This window comes from Penicillium waksmanii (assembly GCF_028829765.1).
Source record: "Penicillium waksmanii strain IBT 27052 chromosome Unknown utg000008l:1.0-5622682.0:1.0-5626561.0, whole genome shotgun sequence".
In the NCBI taxonomy this organism is placed as follows: Eukaryota; Fungi; Ascomycota; class Eurotiomycetes; order Eurotiales; family Aspergillaceae; genus Penicillium; species Penicillium waksmanii.
In genome coordinates this window covers 3811682-3829355 of record NW_026643254.1, presented here as the reverse complement: position 1 = coordinate 3829355, position 17674 = coordinate 3811682, and the positions used below count along the sequence as shown (strand labels likewise).

The following is a 17674-nucleotide window of genomic DNA, read 5'->3' as shown; positions in this document are numbered from 1 at the left end:
TTGACAGTTTGTCGAATATGATAATAGCTCTACAACAAACAACGCCGGTGCCCTAGATCGCAAAATCTTGCAAACCAGAAGCATTCAAACAAAGCCTCGCGAAATGATGCTGCATGGGAGATGTATTTAGCACATAGCTTCCTATGAACAGAGGTTGGGCCTCACCCGACAACAAAGGATTTTGATACCTTTCGAGTCACCAGCCATTCATACTAGTACTTGCCTGTAATATGAGTTCAAACACAATACCATAAAACTGGCATGCAAACACCGTAAGAAAAGACGCCAGCAGCACAGGGCTCAGCAGCATCACATGATCCATGTTCGTGTTCAAGTTTCTACATGCAAGACGCATGGCTAGGCTCTATGAAATTCCTGAAACTTGGCGACTTTCCACCAAATCATCATCATTACATCGGTTAGTTGATCAACACCCGGACATCCCCCAGCGGTGCGGGGTTACCACTAGATCTGCAGCTTTACGTCGTCCTCGCATCGGAGTCCAGCAAAAGGAGGAGAAAATGCGTGAATAGCCGAATCTACAGTCTACGATGTTTATCCATGACGCGCCGGAAGCGGGCACGAAGTACGCCGGATGAGGTACTAGGCCAGTTGGCGGGATATCTTGCTTCAAGTTCTTGAAAAGAGGTAACGAGACGCTAAGAGTCATTAAATATTCAATACTGAAATACACAGTACATATACATGAGGGTTTATCAGAACCAGTCGTGTGGTACGCCACCCCACCAGCTGAGGCTTTTGCCATGGCTGATGATGGAGACGCTATGACATCGTTATCAGTGCCTGGGAAACCAGTCGTCAAAGTGCCCCTCATTATTTTGCGAGTCCACATTCCGGTGAGGCATTTAGAGCATTGCTTGGAGAATTCCCTCGTACGTGGAAGATGTCTGAAGCGTAAAAACATGCTGATCCATGTCAAGCCTTCAAAGAAGCGGAGGTAGGATTCAAAAAGACTTCAATGGTCAGATCAGAATCAGAAATACATACTCTGCAAGATTACCGTAAAGCAATGCCGGGGCTGGGACCTCCAGTTGGCCAAGCGTTCTAACCGGACGGGGGTAGTCAGCGCCATGTGTCAGACCAATGAGCGATGACCGATAAGAAAGCCAGGGTTAATGTCGATCCCGGACTAGAATAACCAGAATCGACCCCATCTGGGACCACACTGGATTATCCTTTGCGTTTCGTGACTGATCGAAATACAATTCCACTTGCTGTGGCCGAGGATGGATTAGTGTGACTTTCCGCTTCTCTTAGGGTATCCTGGATAGGGCATTGTGCATCGTCTGGAACCCGGCCCGGCCATACTCTCTGCGCCTCGATTCCAGATTGATGACTAACGCACATTGAGTCATGTTTCACATCATGCTATTCTTGTCCGCGCGGAAAAATCGAAATAGATCTCAGCGCGGCTGTGCAATACGATTCCTTCTTCGGACTACTCCTCCAGAGAAAAGTATTCGGGTTTGGCCGAGACGAGGTAGTTCTGGCGAGTGCAGTGTATTATATGTACTTGAAGTCTCAGGTATTCTTAGACAGGGCTGAAAGGTGAGGATCGGAACCCTTAGCCACTAGGTCGCGTTCCCCCCTAAATCCCCCGACATTTTTGCTGAACACCCATTTGCCCAAGAAAATACGGGGGAGGATCAAGTAGCCACTTTTTCAAAGAGTTCATTGTCCGCCGTGACCATCTGGAGAATCCCTGCTCTGGGGTTCTCTTCTCCTTCTGCTTCTCATTCACAAAGGGCTAACTTTTCATCCGTTCATCCGCCCTTTTACCCTTAAAACAACTACCTCATGCGGACTTTCCCACATCCGACACAATTTGTTTTTCTTACATAGCCGAGTACATACAATGTAATATAATGATAATAAAAAAAACTTGAAAAATTAAAACAAAAAATCTCGAACGCGACTCGTGATACGTCCCGCCGAATCCCAGTGCCGTGGCCGGCATCGGGGCGGTTCCATTGGACCATGGTCCCACATGATTGGTGCTTCGCCGGAGGTTTCGAGAACGTTTTGCCACGCTCCACTTGGCCGGCGACTCGAAGTGGCTGGGTGATGGGGGTCGATGGGGGTCGATGGAGTTTGAGGATCGTATCGGTACTGACTGGTATCTGTTGGTGGAGGCCCACCCTGCATTGGTGGGTAAGGTATCGACGCATGAGGGCCGACGGTAAGATTTGCATATCGCGCAATATTGGACATCGCTGCAGGTACATTATGGGCGATAAGGTCTAGACGGCGGTGTCGTGAAGCTAGAACTTCCCTAGGGTCGGACATGCCACGCGGCACCGTGCGAAGTGCAGATACACCAAAAGCACAATAATAGCCATTGGCCGGGCTTCAGGTACCATTTTTGTTGGACGGTGAATCTGCGAAGGAAGCTCGAGCACATCTCCTGAAGCTTGACGTGTCTGTATTTTTGCATACAGTGGTCTTGGTCTTTGCATGCGCATGATGTGCCAGTGCGTGGATCTTTTACAAAGTATGCTCATATGTACTCCATACATTTTCATTCATACTATGAGTGCTTGTATACAAATGATGCATGTATCAGATGGATTCAATAGCTTTGTACTAGTAGCGTGATTATTCTTTGCTTTTTCCGATAAGTCTATGATAGCGGATTTAGTTGAACACCGGGCTATGGATGTCTGTACATAATATCTAATATCTAATCCCGGCCTCGCTCTTGATATGCCAAGGCTGCATCCTAGCACGGTTGTGGACTGACAGCTTGTTTTGCTTGGGCAGGTAGTATCGCAGCAATGCGATGCAAAGCACAGCATGGACCCGTAAATTATCCGACCAGATAGATTTAGTTTTGTTTAATTCCCGAGTGCAGCTCTTTCTTGCCAGATGGACGTGGCCGTACGGGTGCTGGGTAGGGAGGGGAACGATGAACGATCCCCGGGATTTTTCCCGCTCGGGATCAGAGAACCTGGATGAGACGTGGGGTCCCTCTCACGGGAGATCACACACGACCGCCCCTGACCAGATTTAGGAGGCAGATGCGTAGGTTCGTCCAATCGAGAGAGTTAGATTTGAATAGATTGAAGGTCAGGGCAAGCCTCTAGGGTCGTTCGCGAGTTGTTATCGGTCCAACGGGAGAAGGGATATTGATCATATTACCGGGCCACATTACAAGGCCTGGTCGGTGATTGGATCCTGCTGGGTGATGGCTATCACGAGGAAGAGGCAAATATATCCTAAAGATATCACGGACGAGGTAAAAGATACTACTACGCCGTAGTGGGAAGTTTGTCACCTTCGAGTGGCGGTCTACAGAAGTAAACCCGGGAAAAAGGAACCATTGTACAAAACCTTGAAAATGCGGAGGTCGGAGGAACCCATTTAGAATTCGACGGCCGAGCAGCCAGTATGAGGGTAGCGGAAGATCGCTTGTGATCGTGGTGAACTTCTCGGCGGCGACCGGGCACTGCAGCGCTTGTATGATGCTACGATGATGACACGGAGGGTGGCGCTGAAATTCTGGGAAGCTGCGCTTGTCTCGCTTGAACGTAAAGACGAGGGCTTTGTTGTACACCTCCTGGATCCCCTGAGACTTTCCCCTTTTTTTCATGTCTACAAATTGAAAGAAGCAAAATAACTCAAAACATGCAACGAGCGATTTTTCTGTTTCCCCAACGACCCCGGTTTCGGGCAGGAAGAATGTGTTTTAGTATGAGGCACTTCTTTGACGCCGACAGGATGTAAGGCGTAAGGTGTAATACAGACAGGTACGATTACCGTAACAGAATACGGCTAGTCAGTTTTGGGAGTGGCTGACCCACGCCTTCCTCATTCTCCGTTTTCCCCCCCAAAAGGTGAAAAGGCAGTGACTAAATTTAAATCTTTATCTTTTCCCCCTCCCCACCATCTAAAAACTCACCCTTCTCCCTCTTTTTGGATTTTCCATCCATCTGTTCTCTGTGCTTTCTATCCTTCGGGATTCTCTCTATCCATCTCTTCAAATTCCAAGCTTGCTTCGCAAGTCTGCCTCTGTGTTTTTTAAACGCTTCACATCACATCACCATTCATTATGGTACGTGTCTCCCATCTCCCATTTCGCATCTCCCTGGCGATGATGTGACTCATTCATGATGAATTTGAATGCTAACGATTTTCACTTTTCACAGGCCGATTCAACTGTCGTCTCCAACACGGAGAATGTGCGTTTGATTCTCGATACTTGGGATTTCCACAATGGCCTCTGAGCCAGAGAGGAAACACAATATACTGACTTGCCCTGGGGGTGATTAGCTCATGAAGTACATGTCTCTCGACCAGCGCGGTCGATCGATGGCTGAATACATCTGGATTGACTCACAAGGCGGAACTCGCTCCAAGACCAAGGTATGTGGTTCTCCCGGTTCTTCTCATGTGTCTACGTGTGAATACATCCTATGGTTGCTGGGCTTGCAGCGTGGTGGCGTTCCGACCTTATCGAATTTGTCTCGATAAGCCCTGGTTTTCCCCCACGCGCGACGCAGCCGCCCGTATCACGTGAATAATGAGGGGCAACTTCATCACTATCGCTGGTGATCATCTGCTAACCAGATTGTTCCCACCCACAGACTCTCTCTAAGCCCGTTACCTCCGTTGACCAACTCCCCGAATGGAACTTCGACGGTTCCTCCACCGCCCAGGCCCCCGGTGACAACTCCGATGTCTACCTCCGCCCCGTCGCTATCTTCCCCGACCCCTTCCGCCAGGGTGACAACATTCTGGTTCTGTGCGAGACCTGGGATGCCGATGGAAGCCCCAACAAGTTCAACTTCCGTCACGACGCCGCCCGCCTGATGGAGACCAACGCCAAGGAGGAGTTCTGGTTCGGCCTCGAGCAGGAGTACACTCTGCTCGGCACTGATGGCTGGCCCTATGGCTGGCCCCGTGGTGGTTTCCCCGGTGCCCAGGGCCCTTACTACTGTGGTGTCGGTACCGGCCGTGTCTACTGCCGTGACATCGTCGAGGCTCACTACCGTGCTTGCCTGTATGCCAACATCAACATCTCCGGTATCAACGCTGAGGTCATGCCCTCCCAGTGGGAGTACCAAGTCGGCCCCTGCCCCGGCATTGACAGTAAGTCTCAAATCTATATCTACTCGACCCCCCGCAGTAAACTAACCGAGATATCAGTGGGTGACCACCTCTGGATGTCCCGCTACATCCTTCACCGAGTTGCTGAGGAGTTCGGAGTCCGCATTTCGTTCGACCCCAAGCCTATCAAGGGAGAATGGAACGGTGCTGGTCTGCACAGCAATGTCTCCACCGCTGCCACCCGTGCTGAGGGTGGTATGAAGGCCATCGAGGCTGTCATGAAGAAGTTCGAGGCCCGCCACCTTGAGCACATCGCCGTCTACGGTGAGGGCAACGAAGAGCGTCTCACTGGCCGCCACGAGACCGGTAACATCGACAAGTTCTCATATGGTGTTGCTGACCGTGGTGGCTCCATCCGTATCCCTCGCCAAGTTGCGAAGGATGGAAAGGGATATTTCGAGGACCGTCGTCCCGCATCCAATGCCGATCCCTACCAAATCACCGGTATCATCGTTGAGACGATGTGTGGTGGCCTTTAAGAAAATCATCATATCTTAGCGTTCCGATACCCTCCGGCATCAACTGGGAGTTCGGATCATGAGAGCGGCCTGACTGCGCGAGGGAGCCCTTAGATTATTATCTCCGGTGCCTTTTGTCTCTTATATTTTGCCGTCCGTCTTCTGAACCCTATTCCATCCTTCACCTGGCGCCAAGGGTCCGCCTCTGCGTTCATTTCAACTCCCTCGTTGCTTTCGCCGATTCTCTTCGTTTTTTCTCTTTTGACTTCCCACGACGTGGGTTATGTGACACGTACAATAGCATAGAACCACTACACGGATGGAAAACACAACCATCGTTTGAACCCACACAAACTGCTCACTGCTCGTTTTTTATTTTCTGTAAATCTAGACATTGCGTATCGTCGTAAGTTTCGGCTTTGATCCGATATAGACGGATTTAGGGCACAATACCGATCAAAATGCAATTCCATCAGACAAGCAGACCATTCGCTACGTGACCGAATTCAAGCAGAAGAAAGGACTCGTTGGCCAATTCCGTCATGTAGATTATCGGGACGGATTACAAGGGCGTCAAGGCAAGCATTGAAATACTGGAAGAGGCATGTCAATACAAACGATATGGTCACCGCGGTAGAGGGGGAGAACGCGGAGGTGAACGTGGCGCTGCGTGAGCTTGGCAGTAGCCGATTACGTTCATTGAGGGTGCTTTTTACTATTGCATTCAACTTGACGCTATTACCCTTTAAGCATATCCGACGCCCCAGCCGGATTTGCTCCACACGCCTCCAGGGATCTGATCATCATGGCCCGCGATTCTTTCTCGGTTAATCCAAGATGATGCCGAGCCTGTACCCCACATATGTACAACAAACCCCGGGCTGCTCCACCTCTCCGCCTCCATGCTAGACGGGTAGCACCCATGCCTCGGACATCGAAGTACGACTGATTGCATGATGTGCAGCAAAGGTCATTGATATCACTCCATATCGTCGAATGCCCCCCTGCAGAAGCTCTTAAATTGAGCCCCATCACACCTTATGTCGGCTCAAGCGGGGACGCGGAAAACGCTTATCCGAAGCTGCGAGTTCTGTCGGTCCAGAAAGGTCCGATGTGATGGCCAGCGACCATCTTGTAGGACGTGTTTTGATCACCAGAAAGAGTGTGTTTATCGAATATCCCTACCAAAACCAAGGTAAGCCTGGTTAGCTTGCAACCAACAGAGAGATGTTGCGCATTATGCAGATACAAAATTTGCATGAAGACTTTACTGAGATCTCGCTACAGACCAACAAAGGCGGTAGTCAATGCTCTTCGCTCAGAAAACAAACGACTTATATGCTTGATACAACGCTTGAAGAATGCCAGTACGCCAGAAAATCTATGGCTAGCTCTTCATTCGGGCGAAGATGAAACCCCAAGTACGCAGCCGCAGGGAGCCACCATGCCGCTTGTATCAAGCAATACAGAGAGTGTTACTCCAAACAGAGAAGGAATAAACGACCAGACCGAAGAATCGGAGTTTGTTAAGCTTGTCCCTCCCCAAACAGCCTTTGACGCATCATCCTACATCTCCGTGGACGAGTCCGGCAATTTCAATAGTTTTGGACCTTCATCAGCATGGCAGATGATAACAGATGCTCCAGCAATTGTTCAGAAATTAGCAACCGAAAACACAAAAAATGAATTGGTTGCTAATGCCGCCCTATCTCGTCAATTAGAATATCGATTAGCAACTTTCGGTGAACTAGCTGGCGTACCCACCGATTTAGCAACTCATCTTCTCGAACTTCACTGGAATCGACAACACCACACCTTCTTACTAACCTATCGGCCTGCCATAATACAGGGCTTATTGGAAGGCGGCGAGTTTGGGTCCTCATTTTTACTGAATAGCATTTTCGCCTGTGCCAGCAAATTCTCCACCAGGCCCGAGCTGCGAAACACCTTTGGCAATGCACAAGAAGCGGGAGCCAAGTTCTTTCGCCGTTGCGATGAACTAATGAGCAAAGAAAATCTCCTCCTTCGCCCAAGTCTTGCGACTATTGTCGGACTTTTACTTCTGGGATCAACTTACGTGGCACGTGGTGTGACCACCAAAGGCTGGCTTCTCACGGGGTATGCCTTACGCATGATATACGATCTCGGCCTTCATATAGACCGCAAGCCATCCAAGGATGATAAGGCGATTGAAGAAGAAGTCCGGAGAAGAATCTTCTGGGGTGCCTTTATCTGTGACAAGCTTCAGAGTTTATACTTGGGTAGACCGTTCGCTATCAAATTGCGCGATGCCCATGTCTCGCTTGAGTTGAAGGATATCATGGAAGAAAATGAATTATGGACTCCATGTGAAGATTTGGCAAATCAGACGATGAACGAAAAGAACGTATTTCCGCCAAAGTTCCCAATCTACTCAGTCTCATGCTTCCAGAGATTTTGTCTTCTCTCAAAAATCATGACGCGAATAATCGATGAGTTCTATGTTGTTGGTGCAACAGTAGAAAGTGCTCAATTAAGTCTGCGCAGTATCGACAATCTTCTACAACAATGGGAACAAAATCTACCTGAGGGGTTACGCATAGATACCTCGAGTCGCTGCGGACCAGCAGTAAGCCATGCTCCAAACGTCCTTTGTTTACATGTCATCTATCATGCATTGAGAATACTCCTACATCGCCCATTGGTCGCCGATGGACACCTACGCTCGGCATCACCGCCAGCCTTATCATGGAAGCGCTGTTCCGAAGCAGCAGAAAAGATCACTCAGATAGTCGCTTTATATCGACAGCTATACACATTAAGGGGAGCTCCATATCTCATCAGCTACGGTCTTTATGTGGCGTGTACCATACATGTTCGCAATATGGGCGTGAATACCAGTGAAATGGTCGTCAAGAATTCTTCTACGCTAGAGCGAAGTGTCCGTTGGCTTGAAGAGCTGGCAGTTCCCAATCCAGCTGTTGCAAAGACTGTTTCCATCATAAAGAAATTGATGAGTGCGAGAGGGGTCAGCTTGGACTTTTCTCCTGATACTGTTGGGTTTGCAGTGCAAGAAGAGTTGGCCAATACTGAAGAGAATCATGGCTGTGGTACCGACTCAGCTCCCCTAGCCCGTGACATAGGCTCATTGATGGACCCATATTTCTTCACTAACGAATGGGACGAGTCATTTTCAGGTGACCTTCTGTATGGGTTCTTAGAACAAGAATCTTTCGAAGGAATGATTCCATAGGAGAACCTATTGTCTGCTGCTATAGGAAAATAATATTATGTGCTATGCTATACTAAGTCTGTAGTCCCGCCCCAAAACGATCACACAGACTATTATAGATAGCACTGTCATGCGCTAGTATCACCCGCACATTTTCCAGCTTTCTCAACTCCCGCACTCTCTGCAAGTGTATCTCTGCAAGTTCTTTATCGTGATGGGCGCATTTTGACCGGCCCGTCTTCTCATCTAGATAGACAGCAGTCTCACCAACCTCATTCAAGATTCGAGTATCGTGTGTAGTATCTCCAGCCAGCAACATCCACTGATTCACATCACTACGCGCAAGCAAATTGACATGTCCAGGGCAATGGCCAGGCGCATTGATGATGTACATTGACTGATCTCCAAAAAAGTCATGGACATCAGGAAACGGGCCCAATGGAGCCCAGAACGATCTGTCAGTCGCAGGGGGTAGTTCGATTGTTCGATCTTGGGGAAGTAGCCTCGAGTCGAAATGTGAAAATGCGTTGCATGGATAACTGTCCGGACCATAAAGAAGCTGCTTGGCACCAGGTCCGATGAGGAACTCTGTTTTAGGCCCAAATTTGCTCGGGTCTCCGATGTGGTCATAGTGGAGATGTGAGAAGATAATCGCTCGGATATCCGACGATGGGTCGATGTGATTTTGGGCTAAACTAGCAAAGACATCTTCTGGGACTTCAGACTTGATGGCATTTTGTAACCTCTCGAAGACTGCAGGCGTATAATTCTCGATGTCTTTTCGGATTCCTAAATCAAAGATCACTTTTTGACCTGTAGGCTCATGCTTGAGAAGCCACGACATTGATGGTACGCGGCGGACATCATTTGGATCCGAGCCAGCTACAAAATACTTCATGGGGAGGTGTAAAAACCCCCCCGGATAGTATTTGGATTCCTATTTTGGAATTAACGGTTGGTTGTTTAGGAAGAATATATGTCATGGTGTTTGAGGTGATTGCGTTGATCGAGAGGCGAATGATAAATATGATATATGATGAGTTGATACTCTTGACTTGATTATGCTGTTCAAGACAGTCTGAGCCCCGCACATTCTAGAGACGGACAGAAGCTACGTACCCTGGTCAAACAGTCCATGCGCATCGGCGGTCCCCCCGACCAACCCCTCACGGAGAGTCTCTCTCCGAAGAACATTACGACATCCATGTTACTCCCTTCGGGAATAAGTTTCAGAACAATCTAATAAATTTGTTGTGCTTGAGGCCACACGAGCTATCCGCTTTTGAGCCAATATACTGTCCACTTGGGCTTTACAATCGAGCATCAAGACCGGATCTACGCGACTGTGCCAGCAATCAGGATGAGTTCCATGTCCGGACTCAACGTCCTATTGAAGAGAATACCATACAAGGTACGCTCTTGGTTAGCCATCCAAAGGGTGTTCCTAGACTAAATTTCCTTTCAGTTCAAAACTCCGTTCCTTCTTGACAGTAGGGCCTTTATCGGAGGACGCTGGACACCTGCAGCATCTGGGGCAACATTTCCTGTCTATGGTGAGGGCCAATAATAACTCGATCTTAATTTATGCGCTAATCAACTGGAATAGATCCAGAAGATAATCAAGTAGCATACAAGATTGCTAATGTCTCCCGGGTGGAAGTGAAGACCGCAATCGGTGCCGCACAGACAGCCTCGAGACAATACAAGCAACTCACCCATCGCAATCGCAAAATTTTACTCCGCGAATGGACAAAGTTGATAAAGAGAAGTCGTGATGATTTGGCAGCTATTTGCACGCTGGAGCTCGGGAAGCCCATTACCGAGTCCTATACAACTGTCGACTATGGAATTAGTTTCCTTGAGTGGTTTGAAGGTGAGATCGAGAGACTATATGGGGAGACTATTCCGGCGGCCCGTGGAAGCAATCGTATCATGACTTATCGTGAGCCCCAAGGCGTAGTTGCGGCAGTGACACCGTGGAACTCACCCGTGGCCATGATTCTTCGAAAAGTCGGCGCTGCCATTTCCGCTGGAAATGCAGTTGTTCTCAAGCCTGCGCCGGAAACTCCGATGTGTGCCATTGCGATCGCAAAACTGTTTGAGCAGGTCGACTATCCCGAAGGAACTCTCAATATCGTCACTGGGGACGCTGCGGCATCTGTAGATATCGGAGACGAGATGTGTCACAATCCGGCAGTGCGACATTTGAGCTTCACAGGATCAACTTCTGTGGGGAAATTCCTTAATGCAGAGTGTGCGAAGCATTTGAAGAAGACTAGCATGGAGCTGGGTGGGAATGCACCATTTATTGTGTTTGAAGATGCCAATATCCAGAAGGCGGTTGATGGTTAGTATTTCCCCAAAGACACAAGCAACTCTAGCTAATTAGCACAAAACCCTGGGTAGGTCTCATCGCTTGCAAATTCCGATCTTCTGGACAAACATGCGTGTGCGCTAACCGCGCTTTTGTCCACTATTCCATCATCGACGAGTTCGCAGAGAGACTCCAGAAAACAGTTGATGGCCTTTTTAAATACGGGTCTGTATGGGACCCGGATGTTAATTTTGGCCCCCCTATACTCTTCCCGGGGTGTAGAAAAAGCAAAGGCGCACCAAGAAGATGCCGTGTCGAAGGGAGCCAAGATCATATCTGGGGGATTTATCAAGGAAGACCTGGGACCGAACTTCTATGTCCCGACCATTCTTACTGGTGGCCCATCGCAAGAAATGCGCTCATGGACCCAAGAGACTTTCGGTCCTGTCATGCACTTAACTCCATTCGAGACGGAGGAAGAGGTTATCAAGCTGGCCAATACAGAAGAAAGCGGACTGGCCTCATATTTCTATACTGAAGATATTTCTCGAGTATGGAGAGTATCCGAGGCTCTAGAGACGGGTATGGTAGGTGTGCGGACAGGACTCGTGAGTGCGTGCGAGCAGCCCTTTGGGGGAATAAAGGAGAGTGGAATTGGGCGTGAGGGATCCAAGTTCGGGGTCGAGGACTACACTAATATCAAGAGTATTACTGTTGGTCTTTGAAGAGTCTACGCAAAGTTCTGGTAAAAGCTACGAGAAAATGAAATTGTTTAAATTACTTTTACATTGCCGAATTATTTTAGGGGGGTTTAAATCTCCCCAGATAATGATGAGAGCATAGGGAATACCTAACACGCCTCATGTCTTCCGCCGGAGGGTGTGTCTCCGACGGCGCTCGCACATCTCACCGGAAGAGCGACATCCCCGCACAAGCACCTCGGCTAGCTTGAGGAGAGGTCGAAGCTGTGTCTGGGCATGGAAATAAATAGATATGATTGTTTTGACTCTACGCCCCGTGGCTGCCGGGGCATCGTTGCTAAATATTCAGGGCGAGGCCAAATAAGTTCGTCACGCTCACCAGCACCTCACCATGCGGCCTACTATTCCACTTTCACTTGGTCGTCTTTCTGGTAAAACGGCACTTATAACAGGGGCTGGGTCTGGAATCGGCGAAGGCATAGCTAAATTCTTCACAAAAGAGGGTGCAAATGTTATCATCGCAGATATCGCAAAAGATGGAGGAGAGCGTGTCCAGAAGGATATCCAACAATCTCATCTTGAAGGCCATGGTCGGGCTTTATTTCTCAAGTTTGATTGTACGGCAAGTCGAGCATGGAAAGATGGCCTGAAGCTCGCTCGCGATGAATTTGGCAAGCTGGATATCGTGGTGAATAACGCTGGTACAACATACAACAAAAAGCCCAGTGTTGAAGTTACCGAAGCGGAGTTCGACAAGATCATTGCTGTCAATACTAAGAGCATCTATCATAGTGTTGTTGAGGTCATGCCTTACATGGCAGAGCAGCGCCGGGGTGTTTTTATCAATACATCATCGGTAGCTGGATTCAAGGTGCGACCTGGACAAGTGTTTTATGGTGGGACCAAGGGCTTTGTGAACACCGTGAGTTAATTATCCGGCACTTTATCTTGAGTTCTCTTTACTTATATGATTCGAAATAGATCACACAGGGACTAGCTGCAGAATGGGGCCCATATAATATTCGAGTGAACTCGATCTGTCCACTACGATCTCCCACGGCTCTATTAGAAAAGTTTTCTGGCGTACCGGATACTCCAGAGGAACGTGCCCGATTCTCCAAGACTGTCCCCTTGCAGAGAATGGGAGATATTGACGCTATTGCTCATGCTGCTGTTTACTTGGCGAGTGACGAGGCCAATTTTGTGACTGGAATTAACTTCCCTGTTGACGGAGGGAGGCTGGCCGTGTGAAGTTTAGTTTGGGAGAATTCAACTATCTTGATGGATATCATATATCATCCACGCTCTCAGGCCTGTGACTGCCAAGAAGTGGGAGAACTTGAATAGTAAATATAGAAATACTGAAATAACGATGGGTTGCGTCAATGGATTTCGTCATTTCACGAAGGAGTCGGCTTATTGTCGGAGCTTCTTGGTCCGGCTGCCTCGTAGCAGGCTCTAAGATAAGAGGAAAATGCCGCCATTCGGCGTCTTACCCCATACCCCGCGCGTCTCTCTTTGTTACGATGTGGAGAAGTATATAATGCTGATCCCTAACTGCGGGGAAAGTAAGCAATCGCTACTGCTTCTTGCATTTTGATTCCCTACCGACAGACATGGATCTTGAAAAGGAATTCCCAGAACACGCGGAGGAGGCACAGTCTGCTGTCTTCCTTGATGATCGCGAGGAGTACGACTATTTTTTGAGCAAATTTGATACAAAACGGCGAAACAAGCTCCTGCGGAAGATTGATTGGCGCTTATTACCGATACTGTCTCTATTCTATCTCATATCGTTCATGGATAGAGCCAATATTGGAAATGCGAAGCTACAGGGCCTCGAGGAAGATTTAAACTTGACTCCCGGCGAGTACAACTGGTATACCGAGCTATTCTCCGCTCGATCCTGCTTTGTATTAATTATTTGTTTGAAAATAGGGCGTTAACTATCTTTTTCTTCCCTTACGGCGCCTTCGAGGTTCCTAGCAATCTTGCATTAAAGTTTACAAAGCCCTCAATATGGATTCCTATTATCATGCTCTCATGGGGCTTGGTGTAAGTTAAAACCCACTATTCTTCAATATAATACTGGCTTCTTACCACTAACCTTACGCAGGATGATGTGTATGGGTTGGGTAAAAGACTACTCTGGATTATTAGCGACTCGCTTTTTCTTAGGAGTGACCGAGGCCGGCCTATTTCCGGGGGTAACTTATCTCTGCTCTACGTGGTATTGCCGCTATGAACTGCAGTTTCGTATTGCTTTGTTCTATTGCGCAGCCAGCCTTGCCGGTTCTTTTTCTGGACTTCTTGCATATGGCATAGGGTTCATGGACGGTAAGATTTCCATTGAATAATTAGTAGTATATATCATCACTGATATGCCTTTCTTCTATTAGGGATCAGAGGTTATAGCGGCTGGCGTTGGATCTTTATCCTGGAGGGTGTTCTCACAATAATCGTCGCCTTAGTCTCGCATCCCTTCATATGCGATGATCCAGTGTCGTCTTCCTGGCTGACTATAGAAGAAAAGCGATTCATCACTTTAAGGCTGCAATTTGATGGCCACGAAAGCGGATACAAGGAGTCTGCATTCCAGAAATATCATTTGAAACAAGCCTTTTTGGACACGAAAGTTTACCTCGGCTGCGTATGAGCATTCCATGTCTGATAAAACGAATTCGTGATTTAGCTAACTCGAAATATTTTAGATATTATTCACGATCGTATCTATGGGGACGTATGCATTGTCCTTCAGTCTTCCCACGACAATCAAGATCCTTGGCTACACTGCAGCTCAGGCGCAACTTATGACCATTCCAGTATACGCATTTGCGAGTATAATGTGTGTGCTCAATGCATGGGCCTCTGACCGCCTGGGGCGTCGATATCATGCTGTTGTGATTCCCTACCTGATCGGGATCATAGGTTTCATTATTTGCATAACCGTTGACCCGGAAGAAAAGCCAGGAGTAATCTATCTTGCGATGTTCTTCATTGCAGCAGCGCTTTTCCCCACGACTCCCAGTGTCGTTTGCTGGATGGCGAATAATCTATCAGGACAATGGAAGAGAGCAGTCGGAATGGCTCTTACATTTACTGGCGGCAACCTAATTGGAGGTGTTGTCGGGTCAAACATCTTTTTGGCCAGAGAGTCTCCAACATTTCACACAGCCTACTACATAATGGTGGCCGTTTTTGGTGCTGGCATTTTGGTCGCCACGTTCAAATTATGGCTTCTCATCGCGACAAACAAGAAGCGAGATGGTCTGGTCGAAAGTATGCCGGAGGAAAGGCTGGCAATATTGGATGAAGAAACCAAGTTTTTGGGAGATAATAGCCCCTTTTTCCGTTATACTCTATGATTTCTGGTGTGCCTCGGAAAAGAAGTAGGGCGATTATATCCGCGTGCTTTGATTAAATTTGGCATAAATCTTCATTATGATCATTTGAGCAACCGCCACTCCAGTCTTCTACTACATAAATATTCCTATTATTTGCGAACATTCTTCGCGCGTCCCACCCACCGGTCGACTCCAGATCCTAAGCCCTTGAGACCACGTTGTTCCAACTCGCGGGCCGCCGCTCCGTCGAGTACGCCGTCCGCGTCTTCCGCCTCGCGTTGGCGGCCATCAACGACCCGAACCAAGATCTGCATCAGGGCGGCAGCAAGGATACTGGCGATCAAGATTCCTACCATCACTAGGTTACTCTTTCGGTACTTTTGACGCCCAGGGGCCTCGTAGTCGCTCGTCCAACCCGAGTAGAGTGCATAGGTGGTTAGAATGCTACCACAGTTACCCCATCCAGAGACCACGGCAGATGCAGCAGCCACACCGACTTCGCCGTGTCTCGGCTGGAAGATCTCGGCAGTCCATGTCATGGTGATAGGAACAGTGGGGCCGAGGCCGAAGCCGATGATAAGGAGGCCACCATAACGGGGCCAGGGGTTTTCTTCGCTGCCAGCATAACTCGTGAGAAGCAGGCCCAAGATTTGAATCAAAGCTGGGATAGCAAAAAAAATGGCACGGTGACGATGAAAGCGGTCTGAGAAAGGCGTAACGATAACAATGGCGATCAAATCCATCTACAGACCAGTTAGCTAAACCACAGTCGGGATAATATCGGGGGAATGGATACATACAATCCAAATAGGGGCCGTCAACAGACTGATGACGACACCGCTAAGGTTCGGGTTGATCGCTTGGATGATTAGGTTTGCGTACAGCTGGACACCAATCCCAACGCCGACAACGCCGAAGTACATGACGAGTAGCGGCCAAAGTCTCCAATCCATAAAGACGTGCAGGAGATCTGTCCATGTCCATTTGGTGCTGTGGTACACACGTTTCATGTCGTGGTAGTGGACGACAGCATCCTTGCCAGTCAATGCAGGGGCAGTATCTGGCAGCCAGCTTAGTAGCTTGTGACGCTTAGGAAGAGGTTCTCCAGGCGGAGTGGGACGGTCAGGCAACCACCAAAGCTGGCCGAATCCGAGGGCAATAGTAACAATACCCCAGATGAGAAACATCCACTGGAAGCCAACATAGCCCTTGACACCGTCCATTTTTTGAAAACCCGCAGAGACTAGACCGACAACGGCAGCGGATACTTGCGAAGCAGTAAAATAGTAGCCGATGCGTTTTCCAATACGCGAGGGCGGATAAAAGAGAGTGAGATAGTAGGTCATGCCAGGCCAGAGGCCAGCTTCAACGATACCGAGAAGGAGACGCAGGAGGCTAAGTATAGTCGATTAGCATGGGGTCACAAATTCAACAAAAGTTTTCACCTACTAGAAACTCCACTCGGCTTTCATAGCAGTCATACAGGTACCAATTAGACCAACACTGAGCACAATACGGCTCATCCAGACGTGCGGGCTCAAGCGGGTCATGGCCAGGTTGGATGGTACATCAAATATCACATAACCAACATAGAATAGCGCAAGTGCGGTTGAAATCTCGTGGGGGTTGATTTTCAAGACAGTTCCGAGATCGTGGCCCGAATCCTCATTCATGGTCTGCGCTAGACCAACATTGGAGCGGATGGCTGAACAAAAGAAGTAGAGAACCCAGAATGCGGAAATGATTCGACGATCCAATTTTCTGCGACTTGTTGTTAGAAAAGTAGTTCAAGATTATTTCCCCATTTTTGAAGCTGTGATTCACCTGTAGATTCGCTCAATATTGGCTACATCGAAGTGGCCTGGCTCAAGATCGTCTTCCATTGATCTGGTCACCTGCGATTGCTCATGAATATTCTCAGAGACAGGCTCCTTGTCGGCGCTGCTCATGCCACTGTCGGCGTACTCGGGGGCGGGTGTAGTCGCCATTTTAGATGCAGAGACCAAATTCAAGCGGTCTTCCCATGAAGAAAAACCGTCTAGGACCGAAGCAGGGAATAAAAATGATGCGCCGCTGTGAGACTAATTAGCGGGTGGGCTTTCCGATGGCATGTATAAGTCGGGAACTTTGCCGAGGTCTAAAGACATTCCCGGCGACGCTAAGATAAAGGCCCAAAGGGAAAATTCAAAAAAGTGAATAATGGATCGCATATACTTACCTTGAGATGACAGCCCCGGTGGTATGCGGCCGGACAACTCCGCTTCAACGCGAAAGCTGGTCGGAGAAAAAAAAAATAGAGGACAAAGGCGGAGACCCGTTTGCAGATCTGATAAAGGAGGGGTGCTGCACAGCTGACCGGGAATGGAAAAGTGTGTACTCGTATGAGTATTATCCTGCTCTGGTCCTTTCCGTCTGGCGACACACAAATAGAAGAAGAAAAGAGACCAAAAATTAAAAAAACAAGAAAGAAAGAAACCCAACAAGACTAGCCGTTGAGCGGTTGAGTCGCGTCGCGGTGG

At 48.5% G+C, this 17674-nt stretch overlaps 7 protein-coding genes across 7 annotated transcripts; 5 read left to right on the top strand and 2 right to left on the bottom strand.

Annotated features, from left to right (window-relative positions):
* Positions 1–4069: 4069 nt before the first annotated feature.
* Positions 4070–5606, top strand: glnA (glutamate--ammonia ligase; the record flags this gene model as incomplete). The annotated part of the gene is made up of 5 exons (XM_057268998.1): positions 4070–4072; positions 4167–4199; positions 4291–4383; positions 4605–5109; positions 5167–5606. The coding sequence occupies 5 exons, from the start codon at positions 4070–4072 to the stop codon at positions 5604–5606; spliced, it is 1074 nt and encodes a 357-aa protein (XP_057119675.1).
* Positions 5607–7029: 1423 nt separating this feature from the next.
* Positions 7030–8817, top strand: N7481_009778 (fungal specific transcription factor domain-containing protein; the record flags this gene model as incomplete). Its single annotated transcript, XM_057268997.1, has 1 exon — positions 7030–8817. The coding sequence occupies one exon, from the start codon at positions 7030–7032 to the stop codon at positions 8815–8817; it is 1788 nt and encodes a 595-aa protein (XP_057119674.1).
* Positions 8818–8869: 52 nt separating this feature from the next.
* N7481_009777 (MBL fold metallo-hydrolase) lies at positions 8870–9694 on the bottom strand (the record flags this gene model as incomplete). The annotated part of the gene is made up of 1 exon (XM_057268996.1): positions 8870–9694. One exon carries the CDS (start codon positions 9692–9694, stop codon positions 8870–8872), a length of 825 nt encoding a protein of 274 aa, XP_057119673.1.
* Positions 9695–10156: 462 nt separating this feature from the next.
* N7481_009776 (NAD-dependent succinate-semialdehyde dehydrogenase) lies at positions 10157–11835 on the top strand (the record flags this gene model as incomplete). The annotated part of the gene is made up of 4 exons (XM_057268995.1): positions 10157–10207; positions 10262–10349; positions 10403–11136; positions 11203–11835. The coding sequence occupies 4 exons, from the start codon at positions 10157–10159 to the stop codon at positions 11833–11835; spliced, it is 1506 nt and encodes a 501-aa protein (XP_057119672.1).
* Positions 11836–12202: 367 nt separating this feature from the next.
* Positions 12203–13062, top strand: N7481_009775 (uncharacterized protein; the record flags this gene model as incomplete). The annotated part of the gene is made up of 2 exons (XM_057268994.1): positions 12203–12733; positions 12793–13062. The coding sequence occupies 2 exons, from the start codon at positions 12203–12205 to the stop codon at positions 13060–13062; spliced, it is 801 nt and encodes a 266-aa protein (XP_057119671.1).
* Positions 13063–13427: 365 nt separating this feature from the next.
* Positions 13428–15176, top strand: N7481_009774 (uncharacterized protein; the record flags this gene model as incomplete). Its single annotated transcript, XM_057268993.1, has 5 exons — positions 13428–13690; positions 13750–13866; positions 13928–14148; positions 14211–14461; positions 14523–15176. The coding sequence occupies 5 exons, from the start codon at positions 13428–13430 to the stop codon at positions 15174–15176; spliced, it is 1506 nt and encodes a 501-aa protein (XP_057119670.1).
* A 128-nt stretch (positions 15177–15304) lies between these two features.
* On the bottom strand, positions 15305–17143 carry N7481_009773 (putative MFS transporter; the record flags this gene model as incomplete). The annotated part of the gene is made up of 4 exons (XM_057268992.1): positions 15305–15898; positions 15956–16550; positions 16605–16916; positions 16980–17143. The coding sequence occupies 4 exons, from the start codon at positions 17141–17143 to the stop codon at positions 15305–15307; spliced, it is 1665 nt and encodes a 554-aa protein (XP_057119669.1).
* Positions 17144–17674: the final 531 nt, after the last annotated feature.